Genomic DNA, 18,739 nt, shown 5'->3' with positions numbered 1-18,739 from the left:
ACGAAAAGATTGAGATGCCTCAATTAACTTATCAGACACAGCGTTTAGAATTTGTCAAAATTGCAAACCAAAGAATCATGAGCGAACCAAATCTTGAGTTTGATGGCTTGCCCATCCCTTGGGTGCCTGCCGTGAAACCTGAAGATGAGACAAACATGTATCCCTACAAGAAGCAGACTAGGAACACTAGAACGCTTCCTGTAGGCTGGCAATTCAAGGAAGGTCGACGTGCGCTGCCGGAAGAGCTCATATTTGATGAACATGTCGAAATCCCGCTCAGAGACGGGGTCAAGGTCAGTAAAATACAAATCATCTGTAGAAAAACCCGATACTAATATAGTGCTAGATCTACGCCGACATATTTAGGCCCGTCACAGAGACGAAGCTCCCTGCAATACTGGCATTGAGCCCGTATGGCAAAAATGGACACGGTACGTCACTAAGCTTATATCCATTGTGCAAATACGAGCTAACTGTACTCTTTCTGCAAGGATTCCGCATCTTCGACAACATACCTTTCCGGCTTGGACTACCAGAGAGTGCCACGTCAGGCTTGGAGAAATTCGAAGGGTAAACGGATTATATTCTATAATCATATAGAGCATACTGACCAACTGAGATAGTCCTGACCCCGCTGAATGGTGCCGGCGGGGCTACGCTATTGTCAACGTAGATATCCGAGGTTCATGGGATAGCGAAGGAGACATTTATATTGAAGGAAGCCAGATGGGTGAATTTCCGATTTTAGTTTCAGGAAGTAAGGCTTCATACTAACAACAGGCAGGTCGAGATGGGTATGATACAGTTGAATTCATCGCAGTACAGCCATGGTGCAATGGTGCTGTCAGTATGTGTGGAAATTCCTGGCTCGCGACCGAGCAATGGACGACTGCTATTCAAAGACCCCCTTCACTCAAGTGCATAGCTCCATGGGAAGGGTTTACGGACAAGTATCGTGACTTGATCTGTCGAGGCGGTGTTCCGAAGGACAATTTTGCTTCCTTTATCTTCAACAAGACGATCCGTGGCCGAAACCGCCGGGAGGATATTAGTGGTGCGATATCCAAATGGCCCCTGTTCAACGCATACTGGGCGGACAAAGTCTATGATACTAGTAGTCTTACGTTGCCCATATATGCCCTTGTAAGCTACTCTTCTGGTAACCATGGATCTGGTACTGTGAGAGGCTGGAAGAATGCCGCTTCAAAGGAGAAATGGATTCGCTTCCATCCGACTCAAGAGTGGTTCGATCTTTACACTCCAAGGTACATCAATGACTTGCAGCGCTTTTTTGATCGCTATTTGAAGGGTGTTCAGAACGGTTGGGAGGAGACTCCTSGAGCCAGAATCTCTATTCTCACATATGGAAATCGTTTCGAGCCGGTATGTTGAAAAGCAAATAAGATGGCGACACGCATCTAATACCGTGCAATAGGGCCCCAAATGGGACGTACCATTTTCAGACTACCCGATTCCATCCACAGAGTATCGGGAACTTTATCTGCAGGGATCTGCGAAGTTGTCGACCTCGCCACAAGCAGAGGAGGAATCTGTTACTCATGGAGCAGACAGCTACCAATCTAAGCCGTCTGAATTCGTGTTAAACTTTGACAAAGCGACCACTCTTGTCGGCCATTCGAAAGCGGAGCTCTGGATGTCCTGCAAAGAAAAAGATGACATGGATGTATACGTGTCCATCCGCAAGCTGAGCAGAAGTGGCGAAGTACTAGAGCATGTCAATGTGCCCTGGGAGGCTTTGCCCGAAGGAGTCAATACTCAATACGACGTTCCAATGGCCCAAACAGTCAAGGTCAGTTTTTCGATATACATCTTTAACATCTAAAACTAGTTGCTGAAGTTCGTACCGCAGTACACTGGACCAACTGGTATTCTTCGTGCCTCGCATCGCGCACAGGATCCAGAACGAAGTACCCACATTATTCCTTATCACCCACACGATAAAGAAGAAAAAGTACCCCAGGGCGAGATTGTCAAACTTGAAATTGCTCTTTGGCCTATGGGTATTCATTTTGAAGCGGGCGAAGGTTTGCTCTTCCGCGTCCAAGGATTCATTGACACGAGTTCGGACTTTCCTAGTCATATTGAGAAGAAGCTCGGCAATCTGAATGAGGGTCAGCACACAATTCACTTTGGTGGTAAATATGACTCGAAAATCATTGTTCCTGTTGTTTCGATCCCGCAAGAGTGAGTTGAAGACCATGAGAGTGACAAAGTGGACATTTCATGCCTACGTCCGTGTGTCCACTAAAGAGTATTGAATATACAGGTAGATAATATCTGAAAGATTATTTAAAAGCCGCGATTGATATAATTCGTAGTGCTTTCAAAGAAAGTAACCTAGGACATTACAAAAAATTAGCTGGACTTCAAAATACTCCGCTCATTGTACAAACACATAGCGACATCCGGAGCACTACAATGTATCAACTACTTGCGCTGGGTAATGTACCATTCATTGGAAACGCCAACAGCTTCTGTTCTTATAACCCTAATTTGGAGTAGTGAATAATTCGCTTTCGCTTGTAGCCTTGCCCTATTATCTCGCTTCTTGCATTACAGACTAGGCATTCGGATGGCCATTGGCTTCTCTCAATTCCTCTCCAAGACCTTTACCTTGATGCTTTGCTTTACAAACCATCCACTTCTAGTTGTCCATTCACTCTTATCAGCGGGCACAAAGTCGAACTTCCTCACGAGCTGTGGTACTAATTTTGTCATTTCGAGAAGGGATATGTTTTTACCTATGCACGTTCTTGCACCGGCACCGAACTATGGGCAGCGTCAGCACAATTTTCATCTTTGATTTCAAGGAGTACCAAGAAAGTCCTACAGCGAGAAAATGTTGATCTAAGTATGCAAGCTTCTCTTTTTCGATCAGCCAACGTTCGGGGCGAAACTGGTGTACATCTTTGCCCCAGATGCTCTCATCACCATGGATTACCCAAGCATTCACACCCACGACGGTCTGTAAATTAATTTTCAATTAGTATTTGTGTCTGGGAGTTCTTAAGGGGTTCAACGAGGACTTACACCTTGGGGGAAGTATCTACCCGCTAGCTGTGTACCACCCTCCGGAACGACTCTACTGAGAATCTGGCCAACGGCTGCATGCATTCTCAGGGACTCTTTGATGATAGCTTGTAAATAAGGAAGTTTTTGTGCCTCATGGAAGGTGACAGGATCAGATAGAGCTCCTTCGCGGGTGGCCGTGTCAAGCTCAACGCGGAGTTTCTGCAGGCAAGTGGGATTCTTCATGAGGAAGTAGATGATTGCAGTCAAACTGATACCAGTAGTGTCAGAGCCAGCGCCCACATTAGAACCAAGGACGTTGTTCATAGTGGATTGATCCATCTTGCCAGATTTGGTCAGTTCTACACACTTTTGGAGGAAATCCTCGCGGTCGCTTTCACTGACACCCTTTACTCTGGCTCCAATTTCCCGAAGTATGACACGTTGAATAACTCGCCAGTGGCTCTCAATTGGGAGAATGCTCTGAAGCCAGAAATATGGCCTATGGATCTCAGGAACTAGTCCCACGTTTGAGCCATAGTTTATAGATGCGACGTGGGCTGCATGCAACAGTCTGTCCTTGTCATAGCCGGCCTCAATCAGTCCAAATGACCGTCCGAAAGTGATTTCGCCTATTACATCAAATGCATAAAACTGCATCCAGGTGAAAAGATCAAATTCGCGGTTGTGTTGGGCATTATCGGCCAATGCGACCATGAACTCTCTATTTACCTTGTCCACGTATGGCTCGTACGAAACGAGAGAGCTCATGGCGTACAAATTTGAGGTCTTTCTCCGCTCTAAGGCGTGCTTTTGATTGTTCTTTTCGCTGAAGACGTCTTTGTGGTTGATTATAGGCCCGCCAAAGGGATCATAATACTCAGATTTGCTGAATTTCGAGCCGGTGCCGTAAATCGTGCGAATCGCTGCTGGATCGCTGATGCTGTATCGATTCGGCGCCAATCGTACGATGGGACCTATTCCGAAGGGTCAATATCAACACTGCTATCTTGGGCCACTTGAAATCACCATATTGCTTATGTAGAGCGACCGTGACATGTTCGAATTGACCGCGCCAATTCTGATACAACTCCCATAGACGAGTATAGCGAGCAAGAAATGGACCTGGAATATCACGTAGAGGACGTAGAAGAGGCTCAATTAGGTAATACAAAACCAAGAGAGCCCCAGACCCGGCAAGGAGCGTGGGCAAGTATGACAAGATTGAAGTTTGATTGAGCATCGTGAAGCTTGAACCGGAAAAAGCAATCCATGAGATGGTCCCTTCCGTCAATGATGGCTATATCTCCCCAAATTCTTCTAAGAAGCTCGTTTCCCGATAGCTCCATATCCAAACCGGGACAACACACTATATTCGGAACGTCCGCGGAAGATGTGAATGCGGAGCAGGGATCAGCACTATAGTACGGGGATATGTGTGGGGGAATTGCAGATCGCGTTGAAATATTTGAAATCATAGGGCAAGCTCTATTCAGGTTACTCTATCAAGGCCTTCCTCGTGCTCGCGGCTTCTCATGGCACATGAAGTCGGTCGTAGTGTCTATCTCGATTCGGAAGGGAATCTGAGTAACGACACAAGGGATCTGGATTGATAAATTACCCAGTTTTGTAATTCAAGCCCTGTCATTAGGATAGTTGAAGAATTAACAGCTTAAATCTGGCCTTTGGATCACAAGAAGTCCGCGTTCTCTTCTACATACCTGCGCGGATGTACGCTTCCTAAGGCTATTTACCTTGTCTCACAAGATGAGATCATTTTTGTATAACATTTATTTTCGTTTGAAATAATCCTTTGAAATAGCTCAGCGACATTTAATAAACTAACTATAATGCTAAGTGACCAATAGAATAATAGTAACCATCATTAAGGAAGCCTATTTAACTGGGAGTACTTCGTGCTGGGAATGATATTCTTTATAGGGCCTGTCATCAACGGCAGAGGTGTCCCGGGATGCGGATTTGGAACCCAATTGCCATGGACCTGGTTGCGAGTCCGAAAAGGCAACTGCGCAATGGCGACTGGCTTTGAAAAATCGTTCGTATCTAGGATCACGAGTTCTCCCATAGGCAAAGAGTCTCTTTGGCTATAGAATATAATCCAGCCATCACCTTCCTCACAATCTGGTCCTCGCGGGATATATGCTGGTTCTGTAACTCCCCCATCTTTAGCTGCATAAAAAGTAGATTTTTCGCCAGTCTCCGTGTTAAACTTGATGATTGCATTAAATTGAGGTCGAAAGCCTTTGTCCGGGGCCATCATGCCAGTAAGATACACGATCTTAGTCTTGCGTCCCGTCATTCGCTCGTCATATATGGGGAAGTCAAAGATACCCTCTAATAGCGTTTCTGGTGGTGACAAGGAACTTCCGCTGGGCTGGGAGAGGTCAACAGTCCATCGAAGCCAATCGCCACTAGGCTTCGCTTTGCTTTCCTGATAGTCCTTCGGGTTGAAGAAGTGAAAGACGTTGAAGCTAACAAAGTGGCTGTCTAGTTTCAGAATTCCACCTTCCTCCTCCCATGCGTTTCCGGTGTGAATAATCAGACCATGAGGAGCAATGTACTTTCGAAACTCGCCAGGCTTCCAGTCTGGATGACATGGTACATTTGCGTAGCGTGGAGTAACAATAAATTCAGACGGTTGATCCGGCACATAAGTCCAGTAGTCGCCACCAGCCTTCATCACCTCATCGCTGTTCACACCAAATGGCATATTTGACAGAATGATCCAGTTGTCTGTGATCCAGCCGTCATGTGGCCAGCCAGGCTTGTCCTGCTTGAACCAGTGCTCGTTCGCGATAACGCCACTGGGATCAATTGTGTACGTGCAGATATCAGGGGAGCTGAGGCCCTTGGCAGAGTAGCTCCAAGTGAACAGCTCATTTTTGTGAGGGTCAACTTTGGGGTGCGCAGTAAATGTTTTGGCAATTGTCTGCCCACCGTAGGGATCTGGGCCCCGTGTCTCGAGTGTATCAGGGTCCAAAGCGTACGGTAATCCCCTCTCAGCGAGAGCCAGGAGGTTACCACCCCAGTAAATGATATTTGTATTTCCAGTAGTGTCGTTCGCAAGACGGACGCATGGGTGATTGTCAAAAGGATTCCTGTAGCGACCAAATAAGCGGCGACCAGCTTTGCGCTCCAGAAGCCACCTCTCGGTATGTATGTACTTGATCTTCATAGAGATTTTCCCATCCTGGATACGAAACGCGCAGACATGTCCATCCCCATCAACAAAGGGAGTTCCAACCTGGGGGCAAGAATGAGGGTCGACGAGCATCCGATACCAGGTTCCGCTAATCTCCTTGGGAATGTCGCCAAAGACGACCATTTCATCCAGATCGCATTCAAACCGACCTTGAGTGGCGGTGTCGGAAGGCTGATAGTAGTGTTCCCACGGCGAAGTTAAACCAAAGCGGCTGTCGTGCGGACTTTTCTCGCTCGGCATATTGAGTGCGGATTGCATAGATTCAAGTTCTAATGTCGCCATTGTAACAAAGTGTGATATGTCTGTAGTTTGATGTGAATATAGTGCCAAGTTCCTTCAGGTAGACAATATATCTCCACGGTTTAGACTTTATGATGTTAGATACTGCCTGCTGCAGTTAGGGCTAACCTCAGGCCACACATTCCGCGGAAGTCTCCGCGGTCCTTGGATCCTACTTCCACTCGAAATTTGTAGGTAAATTGAAAAATCTGCTATTGCTACCCTCATATATTCATTACTCAGCGGTCACTTTGGAGAGCTTAGGAGACTCCGCCCCAGAGGCAATACTGGGGGCACTCTAAAGCTACTTTGTTGTCTAATTCTCAACTTCCGGCTATACTCAATAGGATCTATACGACATTCAACGGTTTTCCGAAAGGTCATTCCAGCCACGGGCGTCTGGGTCCGAATTTATTCCCTCCGCGGAATGTCTCTGGGTGTGGCTCAACCCAACATCACTGCATCCCCGCAAAATCCCCCGCAAAAGTCAATATGAAAATAGGGGTAGTAAGAGAGTATATACATTCGCTTTTTTTCTACACTACAATTAATTGGACTTTCATAGTTCAATAAGCCATGGCTGATGAAAAATTGGAAACACCCGGACTTGGGCGTGTCCGGCTTCAAGATGAAACCGGTACTATGCTTCTCGTGCCTCGGCCATCATCTGACCCTAATGATCCTCTGAACTGGTAAGTATGGCCATTTGATTTGGCTGTTTCCGCACCTTACAGTTATTGACTTTCATAGGTCCCGACCATTCAAGTATTATATTGCCGTTCTTACCTGCGCTGCATTAACTTGGGTCAACTTCTTCGCAGCCGGCCCGTCAACTGTTCTGGTCGAGATAGTCATCGACCTCTTTCACGCCTCACCCCCTGAACCCAACAACCCAAACTCCCTGACCCCATCATCTATTGCGGCATTCTCGTCTGCAGTAAGCAAAGCAGCTCTACTCTTCTCCACTCCCTCCGCAGTTGCCGGTATATCAAACCTTCTGTGGGTTCCCCTCGCAGTCAAATACGGCCGTCGAGCTGTCTATACTTCGTCATTTCTTGGTTTCGGAATCTGCTGTATTTGGTCTGCACGGGCTACCTCCTATGGTAGTCTTCTCGCTTCTAGGATTGTAGCAGCATGGCTCGCCGGTAGCGCCGAATGTGTTGCTCCAATTACTATTGCAGATGTGTTTTTTCTTCATGAAAGGGGTAAAATGACAGCGTACGTGATAAACGAGCATTGACTGTTTCAAACAATGTTCCAGAAGGTGTACTGATATGGGATTTTTGGCAGGATGTATTCGGCTGCGCTCTCCACAGGCGCCGCTCTCGGTGCATTTATTGCCGGGCTCATGTCAATATCTCAAAGTTGGAGACAATTCCATTACCTTTGCGCTGGCTTAGTTCTAGCTACGACGACTTTGATCTTCTTTACCATGCCGGAAACTGCTTATCAGCGAGATGCTGGCGGATCTGAGGAAGGTAATTGGGAATCGAAGGCTCCAGGGGTGTCTGAGTTGGAACACGTTCGAACGGTGGCTGAAATGCCACCCAAGAAATCTTTCGTCCAACTAATGGCTTTCACATCGTCCCCTTTAACACAGGAGTCGATCTGGAAAATTGCTTTTCGTCCCCTGCCTGTTATACTATTACCTCCCGTTCTGTGGTCGACATTATCCTATGGCATAGGAATCGGCATTTCGTCGTGATAAGCACAACCGCCGCCAATGCTTTCACGGAGATCTATGGTTTCTCAGTCTGGCAAGTCGGCATGGTCTGGATTGCGAGCATTATTGGAAACTTGCTGGGCATGCCATTTGGTGGGCACTTCTCAGACTGGGTCGCCAACCGCGCGACTATGAAGAACGGCGGGATTAGAGAACCGGAAATGCGTCTTCCTGCTGTGAGCATCGCTATGATCTGCTACCCTGGATCTCTGCTTCTTTATGGCCTGGGTATTCATTACAAAACTCACTGGATGGTCCCGGTATTGGGAATATTTTTGTGTATGGCATCTTACCTTCGAAATGCCTAAAACCTCTGCTGACTCCGTGAACAGTCTCCTTTGGCAGCAGCGCTGCAATCGGCATTAGTGTTGTCTATACAATTGACAGTTACAGACCAATTGCCGGGGAGGTTGTCGTGAGCCAGGTTGCCTTTAAATGTAAGTTTATTGCTTGCACATACAGCATTTGGCTTCCACTAACTTGATGGATGATTTAGCTATTATTGCTTTTCTCATGTCTTTCTATGCAAATCCGTGGATTGATCGGGATGGCTATGCAGGGGCATTTTCAACCATGGCAGCCTTTAGTTTTTTTGTTCTCGCCTTGTGGATTCCAATCTATATATGGGGTCGGTGGATTCGGCATGTTACTTTCAAATGGCATATTATGAAACTTGCTCACTGGAATGTTGACAGGGAGACGGGCGAGTAGGTTGTTCTCGAGTTTTAGAATAATAGTTTCAAGACAATAATTACATCAAACACGAGATTTAATCGAGTAATTAGATATGCTTATCATACAACTGAAAGCCGTCAGGCTTTGCCCCGCTAGGCTCCAGCTTGCTGCGAAAGATTGTGTACAGTATCACGGAATATGTCCTGGAACCCCCCCTCCCCCTCCCCCCTCCAAACCATATCTAAAATCTCGCTATCCCCGTAATGTAGTAAATAAAGTGAGAACGGAAATTTTTAAGAAGGCTCTGGTTCAGCCCATATTTTTACAATTATTCCCATGCGATGCACTATGGGCACTTAATTGTCCACTGAATGATAGTGGTGTGGTGTTTCGGATATGGGGAGATGCCAACACATATTCTTCCATCTCACTGTATGTGACTGGGGGCCCTTATGGCTACTCATGGCGAAATCTGCGAAAAGAGTCTTAAGTCTTTAGAAGAATGGGGATTACAAGACTCTTTGAATTTATGATATGGACAAAATTGAAATTCTAGTGCCTCCCTTTTGACAACCCTGTTTCATGGCCTCATAGCGAGAGAAGTACGCAATTCTCAGTCTCTGAAGGCTAACAGCATCCTATGGTTCACTCAAAACAAAGAATGACACAACTATCTGCAGATAAATGCACTGTTTCATCCTTTCAACTAGTCTTAAGGCAATTTGAGCACAATCTCCAGTTCAAGATTCTTCCTTCCTGTTAGATGGCGTAATCCGCGAGAAACTTGAATCCCTTGGCAACAATCTCATACTTATGATCTCCCGGTTTCGCTCCTGCGTCAAATCCATGCGGAGCCCCTTCCTCGATCACCAACTCAGTGTCAACGCCCCTTTTTTTCAACGCCTCAAACGCTCTTTCCGAAAGCTTGACATCAACGAGGTTATCCGCGGAGCCATGTATGAAATAGGTTGGAGGGAAGGGAGAAGAAGACGAGAATAATTTTCCCGGATCGATAGAGTCATAATCTTCATTTGGTGCTACTGATTTCAGCCATGTGCCTTTCTTGAGGGAAGTGAATAGCCAAGCGATTCGATGGTGAGTAAAGTCTGGGCCATTAGGACCACCAGGTGCAGGCGCTGAACTTGGCGGCGGTACTTCCTCTTTTATTTTGTCCAATAGTGTTTGGTTAAAATCTGGAAGCTTAGCCCACGCTGGATTTGGTGTGGAGTAGGATATGTCGTCGAAGTATTTCAGACCGAAGACGTCGAGTATGGCAAGGGGTTTTTGAGGCATCGATGCCTGTCCACATCATCAGCGGATAATTAAATCAATTCAAGTGGTCAAATATAGGTACCATAAGGAGAGCCAAACTTCCTCCAGCAGAATGGCCGAAAGTCACAACCTTGTTGCCATTCAGATGTACATTGGCATCTCGGGCCGACAGCTGGGGCAGCTTTGTTTGAGACCATAAATAGCTGTCTTTAGCATCCTGGACAGGGCCATCTAGGGCAGAGATTGTAGGAGCGAGCCGGTAGTTTGGCGAAACGACTGCGCCGAATCCTAGATCGAGAAGTTCCTTGACATAATCGGGTGAAAGCATGTCCTTGTGGCCGAGTACCCAACTGCCTCCATGGAAGTAATGTGCTGTTGAGACGGTTAGTGCTGACACATTTTACTGCGTGAGTTCGATGCTTACCGATTGGCTTTTCTGTTTCTGAAACCTCTGGGCTATACCAGACACTTGCTAGTAGAGACTCTCCTCCTCCAACCTCTTTGTACGCATATTCCTTGAAGGCCATGATAAATTTGTGATAGAAAATCACCCTTATTTTTGCCTATAAGAAATGAAAGCGATCTCTGTAGGTTCTTACAATTGAGTTGTTTTTAGGTATTACTTAAGTTTCTCGCCCTGCCCGTGGTTTAGCATCATCCGAGGCCATGCCGCGGAACACAGTAAAGCCAATCAGCTCAAACAAATATAACAGGAGGTCGTGACCACATGTACAAGTACGCTCGTAATGCTGTATGTTTTTTTAATCATCCTATGGGAGAAATAGTAATCCAATCTGGGCCTGGATTGGTGCAACAGAATATGATATTGGTGGCTTGTTAGTCGCTTTAAAAGCCACGGAACGCTCCGCGGAATGATCAACTCGACAACGATTAGGATCCAGTTCATGCTGAGACGTATTTTGTAATATTCTGCAGCTTATCAAGGACCATGTCACATGAACTATAGATAGGATGCTCACTATTCCGTGCTTACTCTTTTGCTATTGCTGTTTTATGTATATAGACTTGCGTAGCTGGACGCCCATGTGGCTTCCTGATTAGCTCTAGATCCAGTCAATAGAGTTCCCCAAAAAATACCAATATTCCTGTCCACGGCTTAATCGAAGCTTCGAAGTCCTTGAAATTATGGCCCCAGAAAAGACTAACGGCGAGGTCGCCACGATACCGCTCATTATCAACAACGAGCTCGTCATCACCGAAAACCTATTCGAAGTTCGTAATCCAGCAACAGGCAAACTTATCAGTCAATGCGCCGGAGCATCTGTGAACGAAGCAAACCTCGCCGTTACATCTGCAAAAGCTGCATTTTTAGGCTGGAAGACTATAAACCCATATAAACGCAGGGCAATCCTTTCCAGGGCCGCAGATGTCATGCTCTCTCGAAAGGAAGAGCTCATCCAATATCAAATGGAGGAGACTGGAGCAGCGAGGATGTTTGTGGAAATGACATTTCACACGGGTGTAGAATTTGTGAGAGATTTCGCAGCCATGATTCCTAGTATTGAGGGCAGAGTACCAACTGTCTCGGTCAAAGATGAAAAGGCCATGGTCTTAAAGCAGCCATATGGTGTTATTTTGGGAATTGCACCTTGGTAAGTTTGTGTATCTGAACTAAAGTATCTGGGTATTTTTTTGACCAAGACTTCTGGGTCAGGAACGCGCCTTATATCCTCGGAATACGCGCAGTTGCCCTCCCATTAGCTGCTGGCAACACCGTAATCCTCAAGGGCTCCGAACTATCGCCCAAATGTTTCTGGGCTTTGGGTGATGTGTTTCGGGAGGCTGGTCTTCCAGCCGGTTGCTTGAATGTTATTTACCACCAGCCATCTGAAGCGGTGGCGGTCACCAATGCACTTATCGCGCATCCAGATGTGCGCAAGATCAGCTTCACGGGGAGCACCAACGTCGGTGCTATAATAGCGTCAGCTGCTGGAAGATATATCAAGCCAGTGCTGCTGGAATTAGGCGGTAAAGCTTGGCAATCGTTCTGGAGGACGCAGACTTGGACAAAGCTGCAATGAGCTGCGCGTTGGGGTCCTTTATGCATGTAAGTAAAGTCCCAAAAAAGAGGGAAAAAAGATGAAGGACTAATATTGCAGGGTAGTCCGGTCAAATATGTATGTCTACGGAACGTATAAACGTTCTACGATCTATTGCCACCGAGTTTCAAAAATTGCTTGTGAATGCAATAGAGAAATTGTTTGGGAAGAAGATGGATGCTCCAGTGCTGGTAAACGCTAGTGCAGTGAATAAAAACAGAGACTTGGTGCACGATGCACTCTCCAAAGGAGCTGATATTGTCTATGGAAACCCTGAGGTCAACGAGTCTTCTGCTAATGGCTTGCGGCCTGTGGTTGTGGGGAATATCACAAAAGAAATGAACGTCTACCATACTGAATCCTTCGGGCCAACAGTCTCACTATTTGTCGTCGATAATGAGGACGAAGCCATTCAATTAGCCAACGACACAGAATATGGTCTAACATCGGCAGTCTTCACCACCAATCTGTTCAGTGGCCTCCGGGTAGCTGATCGTATTGAATCTGGGTAAGCTTTTCAAATAGATAAGTTTCCATTGAGAATATTAAGAAGCTGATCATGTGTGATGTTCTAAGAGCTGTTCATATCAACTCCCTTACGGTACACGATGAGTCGACTCTCCCTCACGGAGGATGGAAGAGCAGCGGATTCGGCCGATTTGGCGGAATTTCCGGATATGATGAGTGGCTGCAGACAAAGACAGTCACCTGGATGGAATAAGCATATAAATATGTAGCTGATCATAGACATGAAGCCTAATAGAGAATAGACAAGTGATCAGATAAGCACGAGTCTTATCGACAAGGCGCAATCCTTGGCGGCGGGGAAGGCAGCCTCAGGCCACCAAGTAAATGCTGGTGCCTGAGAAGTACGGCTACTCTAGACTCAGCCTCAATCGTCTACTTGTCAGTTGTCACTCCGTCTCCATCTCCAAGTTTCTCTTTCTCTTTTCTTGCTTTCCTCCGTCCACGGTTGCTCATTCCTTCTGTCGTCTTTCTCCAATCTTTGGGTACGTTTGTATCCTTAGGTTTGTTAACCGGGACTATTCCAGTGGTGGGATATCGGAGGGATGGGTCTGGTAGTGATCCTTCATACTATTGAAAGTACTTGATGCACTCATTGTTGTCTTTTATTCGTATACAAGACTATTCTCTTGAATTGGCATAGACCTGCGACTTTTGCGGTCTTTTTAAGGAGTCTGATAGAAAAACCTGCATTCAAAGCAGTATCTCCAACCATCACCATGTCCCAATTCTGTTGTCTGGGCTCCAAGCCCGAGCCTCGCACTCAGATCCCAGCATACCCAGAAGCCGGCTTCATGCCCAGGCCGGAAACACAAATGGCAATGCACATGCACCATCAACCACCACAATACGACTCAGTCAACAACGGCTATTCCCCCGTTGTTCCATTACCGCGCTACACCCCGCGGCCTATGAGTATCCATGAGAAAACTCTTGAAACCAACAATATTCGACAGTCCCATGGGCAGGGACAACACAGGCCAGATGAGAAAAACAGACAAGACTTTGAAGATTCCGAAAATGATGCCGCTCTGCAGTCCCAAACGACAGGAAGCAGCAGCGTAACCGTAATCGCATCCTCAACCACAGCGCCAACAACAACAATGGACGACGCATCATCCGCGTACTCTTTCCCCAGCAGTTTTGGGCATACCTCCACCGAAACGAGGGATACCCCGCCGCCGCCATATTCGTCGTGCGGATCATCGTTTTATGCGCGCTCAAGAGCGTCGTCGGTGAGGAGTCATCGGCGGAGCGAGAGTTTATTCAATTATCCACTCAATACTGGCAACACCTCAGAGGGTGTGCCACCTCCTTCAGTACCAGCACCAGCGATGATTGCGGCGCCGCCGATGGCGCATGTGCAGATGTCCCATCATCATCAACATCATTATCAATCGGCGTCGATAAGCATCCCTCGACAGTCGATGTCACGCTCTAATACACCGAATCAGCGTAGATTATCATGGGAGAGTTGATGACTTTCTCCTTTGCAGTATTTCCTCGGCATTTGTACATATTCCATTCATTTCTCTTTCATTCAGTTGCATATGAGCCAAGCCGAACGACCTAGGTACTACTTACCATACAATCTCCATGATACAGGATCTTGTTATCCTCGGCCATTCATCATCAATCTATTTCCCTTATTTTTCTCATTCAAGGAGTCATGTGGTGTTTGTTTGCGCATTGGTGTACTGAGTCAATCTCCGAGGTGGTAATGGCGGATCGGAGAAAAGGAGGATCTAATCACGGTGGTGTCCTTAATCTTTTCAAGTCTTGATTTATATTGTCCATACATATATGCAGGTCATGGCGAATGTCAATATAATAAAGCATAAATTCACGATTGTTCATTTCAAATTGACATATGTTCTCGTAATTGATCTGAAGAAAGGTTGATGGTAAATGGCATCATCATTTATGATTCAAGATATGGAGTTTGGTAGTAATACATAGATGCAATCTCAAAAAAGGCAAAATAATACACATCAAAAAAAAAGGAAACTGACAAGCGAAACGAAGTAGGGATGTCTATGCCCTTGTCTGAGCCGCTTTCAGTGAGACAATACTATTGTTCCCCGTCCTCGCAGTCGGGACGGTGGCTTCCTCCTCCTCATACAGCTCATCATCCTCATCATCCTCCTCGCCAAAAATCCGCCTCCAGACTCCATCCCATACCCCCTTTTTGGTCGCAAGGCCGCCAATCAGGAAAATCGGTAACTGCCAAACACTCGCCCAGAACAGTCCTCGCGCACTGCCTTTACTGCCCTGGTACTTCCAGAAACGATATGCCTCTTTGAGCATCCATCCATTCGCCAGCGAGCTGCTGACGAGGAACCAGTTATTGACGTAACCAGCCCACCAGAATCCGAATGCGATGGGGAACATTAACACCGAATACCTGAGCGCAACACGCGCGTTCCTGGCCGGGTTGACCCAGCACATCATCTGGTGGCCTGCAGCTTTGTACTCAAACCGAATCAAGTGCGACAAGGAATTGAAATGAGGAAACTGCCAAGCAAACAGCATCGATGCTAATATCCATCCACCGATGCTCTCTTCGCTGAACAGCATGTCCCTCCATGTGTCATGTCCCGTTGTAGCGGTCTGACCCGCCGCAGCTACCCAGCCCATCATAGGCGGGATTGCGCCGACGATGGCACCGATCCAGGTATTGATGACGTGCACCCTTTTCATGGGCGTGTATATGAAGCCGTACAACACAACGTTGGCGGCTGAGAGACCAGCGACTGTGGGGTTTGTGCCGATGTACAATAATCCGACGCCAATGAGACTGGTAGCAATGGCAAAAATCAGAGCTCCACGGGTCGAAACGAGCCCTCGCACAAGCGGCCGATTGCGTGTTCGCGACATGAGGGCATCGTATTTGGGCTCGAAGAACATGTTGAATGCATTGGCGCTGGCTGAGGAGAGGAATGTGCCTGCTGTAAGGTACAGAAATGTGAGCGTCGAGGTTGAGAGGGTCGGAAGTTGAGCGACGGATGGATCAAGGGCAAGTAGTGTCGTTATAGGGTACAGTCCATAGGCAGAAGTAGTCGAAAGGAGGATAAGAACGGACAATCGTGGTTTGGCGAGTGCAAGATATGCAGCACATTTTCGGCGTAGGGAAGCGGTGGGGAGGGAGGAGGATATGGCGGATAGTTGAGCTGAAGCGTCCAAGGGCAATTGTTCCTCGGGTGCGGCATTGTCGCCAGATTGTTCTTCTTTTAGTCGTTTCCGCCGTCTGTGAGGGAGTTCTTGTGTCTGTTCTGCTGCTGTTGTAATGGGGGTGTTGACGGCCGAGCTGTCTGTACTGAGGGACGCCGTATGATCTCGGGTTGGATAGGATGAAAAGAATCCATTCTTTAACATGCGTTTCGAGGGATTGTAGGAGAGGAAGAATTCTTTCTGCTGAAATAGTCTCGGTGTATTTGGCGACCCGCTAATAGTGCCAGACCGTCGAGACGTCGATGTTGCGAATTTGCGTGAAGCTATGCTCACCTTGAACATGCAACGGGAGCATAACGAAGCCGTGTCTCGGGCCACGAGCGGCCGTATCAATGCTGGTCGTAGAAGCATTGCCGGATGATGCTCTGCATTGTTGACTTAACATTGAGCCGTCATCATGCTTGAAAAGGATTCTGGTCAGCAGTAATTGAGTATGTAGACTCAGAGTTCTTGTCGAAAGATGTCTTCGGGAAGTCCGCAAAGAACAAAAGCAAAGCTCCAATCAAACCGGGCGAATCACATGCCTCAAAATGGCCCCGCATTCGGCTTTGTCCATAAGAAATTCATCACGACTTCATAAATATACGATCATTTATTTCATCACCTTACGTATTTCTCACACAGTACAGTATTACACCGTGACTGAAAATACCTCCCACAATGGACAAACTCCAGACCTTGGTGGTTGAGCCACTCCAACCCATCCTCAAACCTATCAGTGACGCCCTGCCCGAGCCAGTGCACGATGCCATCATCTCCCTCATCGGCTCCCCCTGCCACAGCGCTCTGCTGCTCGATTTGGACGTCAACAAAGATCCCAAATGCACATCTCTAGCCATCTCCAAGGCTTTGGGTCTTGCCATCGTCGGCGCCAGCGCAATCGTCAAGGTACCCCAAATCTTGAAGCTTGTCAACTCGCGATCCTCGGCCGGCGTGTCCTTCATATCCTACGCCATGGAAACCGCGAGTCTTCTGATCACGCTCTCGTATAACGTCCGCCAACAGTTCCCCTTCAGCACCTATGGCGAGAGTGCTTTGATTGCGGTGCAGGATGTGGTTATTGGTGTTTTGGTTTTGTCGTTTGCTGGAAAGCCTGCTGGTGCGGCTGCGTTTGTTGCTGTGGTTGCGGCTAGTATCTATGCGCTTTTGTTTGATGCTACTTTGGTCGATGCGCACACGCTTTCGCTTTTGCAGGCTGGTGCGGGCGTCTTGGGGGTTGCTAGCAAGCTTCCTCAGATTTTTACTATTTACAAGGAGGGCACCACTGGCCAACTCAGCGCATTCGCGGTATGTATTACTGCGAAACTTTTCTTCAATCTGAGAAATATGGCTAATAGTTTGATAGGTCTTCAACTACCTCCTTGGTACTCTGTCTCGTATCTTCACGACCCTTCAAGAAGTCGACGACAACCTCATCTTGTACAGCATCGTGGCTGCCTTTGTCCTCAACGCCGTCCTCGCAATCCAGATGGTGTACTATTGGAACAGTCCAGCAAAGAAGACTGCTGTTCCACCAAAGCAGAACAAGAAGGCAGTCGCAAACTCCCCTGCGGCTGCTCAAGCGTCTGGTGTCTCGCCCAAACCAGCTGGGAAGTCTCCTACTACCCGCCGTCGAGGTTGATTTATTTTTCCTTCGAATCAGAATGTCTTTCCTTTCCTAGCCTGTTAGTAAACAGTAAACATAAAAAGGCGTAGTTGCATATTCATACCTAGAATATTCTGAACTCTGCTATTAAATGTCTGCGATCAGACACCTGCTCAGTTTTATCGCAATATGCCAGCTCTCGAAGACACCTTTCAGGGACCAGACTTTGGCCTCGCCCCCGTCATCATAAACCGAAAAACCTCATCCAGCGGAATCGCTGGCGAAGCCGCTGCACTCGGTACATGATCTCTATTCCTCGCAATATCAAACTCCACGCCGCCAGCCCCAGGTCTCGTATGCACACCCACAATCTCCATCTCCTCTCCCCCATCTTCATCTACATCCTCAAACTCCTCGTCCTCATCCTCATCCTCGTCGTCATCTTCATCGTCATCATCATCTGGCAGCGCCCGCCTGAGGCCAGTGACAACATTCTGAATGCCCGCCTCTTTTTCTTCAAGCGTATAATTCCCGCCCCAGTTCCGTCGTCGAGCTTCGGCGTTTGCTTCGATGGGGGCCCAGGACCACAATTCTGCTAGATCAGCTTCGCTAAGTCTTTCTCCACTGGCAGCACCTTCGCCGCTATCTTTATCATTACCGCTGCTAGCTTCTGTGCCCGCAATTCGACCGCGCGTAACCCAATCGTCGACTCTGGGATCAAGCTTCGTGCGCAATAACTGCTCGAGAACACCCTGTTGCGTATTCCCCGGAAATGAAGGGGCTGGGTATGCGACTAGAGACGACAAGAGTTCTTGATGCTCGGCGAGTTGCGAGCAGATGTTGATTAGGTTGTTGGATATGATGCTTGCTTGCGATTGGAGAGAGGACCTATCATCCCATAAGTTTAGCTAAACGAAAACCCAGTTTGTAGGGAGAAAGGGAAGGAGGTACCATGAAGGCAAAGGATCGCTGTGATGTAAACTGCCCGTGAGTGAGTCGAGGGAATGCGTCAGGTGCAGAAGGCGTTGGCGGGTTTGTTCGAGGATTTTGACTTGGCTGTCGTTTATGGCCGTCATGGCTGCTGCGACAACCAATACTCAGGGCGCTGGTGAGGGTTGACGCTCGATAAGGAAATT

At 47.4% G+C, this 18,739-nt stretch overlaps 10 protein-coding genes across 10 annotated transcripts; 5 read left to right on the top strand and 5 right to left on the bottom strand.

Moving 5' to 3' along the window:
* Positions 1–77: 77 nt before the first annotated feature.
* On the top strand, positions 78–2,209 carry BHQ10_010229 (uncharacterized protein; the record flags this gene model as incomplete). Its single annotated transcript, XM_040872836.1, has 7 exons — positions 78–293; positions 347–431; positions 492–570; positions 624–730; positions 785–1,383; positions 1,436–1,810; positions 1,871–2,209. The coding sequence occupies 7 exons, from the start codon at positions 78–80 to the stop codon at positions 2,207–2,209; spliced, it is 1,800 nt and encodes a 599-aa protein (XP_040738731.1).
* Positions 2,210–2,762: 553 nt separating this feature from the next.
* On the bottom strand, positions 2,763–4,273 carry BHQ10_010228 (uncharacterized protein; the record flags this gene model as incomplete). Its single annotated transcript, XM_040872835.1, has 4 exons — positions 2,763–2,790; positions 2,838–2,986; positions 3,052–4,007; positions 4,060–4,273. 4 exons carry the CDS (start codon positions 4,271–4,273, stop codon positions 2,763–2,765), a joined length of 1,347 nt encoding a protein of 448 aa, XP_040738730.1.
* A 642-nt stretch (positions 4,274–4,915) lies between these two features.
* On the bottom strand, positions 4,916–6,535 carry BHQ10_010227 (uncharacterized protein; the record flags this gene model as incomplete). The annotated part of the gene is made up of 1 exon (XM_040872834.1): positions 4,916–6,535. The coding sequence occupies one exon, from the start codon at positions 6,533–6,535 to the stop codon at positions 4,916–4,918; it is 1,620 nt and encodes a 539-aa protein (XP_040738729.1).
* Positions 6,536–7,174: 639 nt separating this feature from the next.
* BHQ10_010226 (uncharacterized protein) lies at positions 7,175–8,966 on the top strand (the record flags this gene model as incomplete). Its single annotated transcript, XM_040872833.1, has 6 exons — positions 7,175–7,224; positions 7,283–7,750; positions 7,823–8,194; positions 8,242–8,534; positions 8,588–8,692; positions 8,752–8,966. The coding sequence occupies 6 exons, from the start codon at positions 7,175–7,177 to the stop codon at positions 8,964–8,966; spliced, it is 1,503 nt and encodes a 500-aa protein (XP_040738728.1).
* A 723-nt stretch (positions 8,967–9,689) lies between these two features.
* Positions 9,690–10,729, bottom strand: BHQ10_010225 (uncharacterized protein; the record flags this gene model as incomplete). The annotated part of the gene is made up of 3 exons (XM_040872832.1): positions 9,690–10,229; positions 10,285–10,574; positions 10,627–10,729. 3 exons carry the CDS (start codon positions 10,727–10,729, stop codon positions 9,690–9,692), a joined length of 933 nt encoding a protein of 310 aa, XP_040738727.1.
* Positions 10,730–11,348: 619 nt separating this feature from the next.
* BHQ10_010224 (uncharacterized protein) lies at positions 11,349–12,983 on the top strand (the record flags this gene model as incomplete). Its single annotated transcript, XM_040872831.1, has 4 exons — positions 11,349–11,815; positions 11,878–12,191; positions 12,416–12,770; positions 12,839–12,983. 4 exons carry the CDS (start codon positions 11,349–11,351, stop codon positions 12,981–12,983), a joined length of 1,281 nt encoding a protein of 426 aa, XP_040738726.1.
* Positions 12,984–13,506: 523 nt separating this feature from the next.
* BHQ10_010223 (uncharacterized protein) lies at positions 13,507–14,228 on the top strand (the record flags this gene model as incomplete). The annotated part of the gene is made up of 2 exons (XM_040872830.1): positions 13,507–13,823; positions 13,877–14,228. The coding sequence occupies 2 exons, from the start codon at positions 13,507–13,509 to the stop codon at positions 14,226–14,228; spliced, it is 669 nt and encodes a 222-aa protein (XP_040738725.1).
* Positions 14,229–14,821: 593 nt separating this feature from the next.
* On the bottom strand, positions 14,822–16,369 carry BHQ10_010222 (uncharacterized protein; the record flags this gene model as incomplete). The annotated part of the gene is made up of 1 exon (XM_040872829.1): positions 14,822–16,369. One exon carries the CDS (start codon positions 16,367–16,369, stop codon positions 14,822–14,824), a length of 1,548 nt encoding a protein of 515 aa, XP_040738724.1.
* A 309-nt stretch (positions 16,370–16,678) lies between these two features.
* Positions 16,679–17,639, top strand: BHQ10_010221 (uncharacterized protein; the record flags this gene model as incomplete). The annotated part of the gene is made up of 2 exons (XM_040872828.1): positions 16,679–17,305; positions 17,364–17,639. 2 exons carry the CDS (start codon positions 16,679–16,681, stop codon positions 17,637–17,639), a joined length of 903 nt encoding a protein of 300 aa, XP_040738723.1.
* Positions 17,640–17,815: 176 nt separating this feature from the next.
* Positions 17,816–18,679, bottom strand: BHQ10_010220 (uncharacterized protein; the record flags this gene model as incomplete). Its single annotated transcript, XM_040872827.1, has 2 exons — positions 17,816–18,491; positions 18,555–18,679. 2 exons carry the CDS (start codon positions 18,677–18,679, stop codon positions 17,816–17,818), a joined length of 801 nt encoding a protein of 266 aa, XP_040738722.1.
* Between the last annotated feature and the right edge of the window lie 60 nt (positions 18,680–18,739).

This window comes from Talaromyces amestolkiae, assembly GCF_001896365.1.
Source record: "Talaromyces amestolkiae strain CIB chromosome Unknown scaffold30.1, whole genome shotgun sequence".
Classification (NCBI taxonomy): domain Eukaryota; kingdom Fungi; phylum Ascomycota; class Eurotiomycetes; order Eurotiales; family Trichocomaceae; genus Talaromyces; species Talaromyces amestolkiae.
The sequence above is the reverse complement of the archived record's forward strand: the minus strand, read 5'-3'. Positions and strand labels throughout refer to the sequence as shown.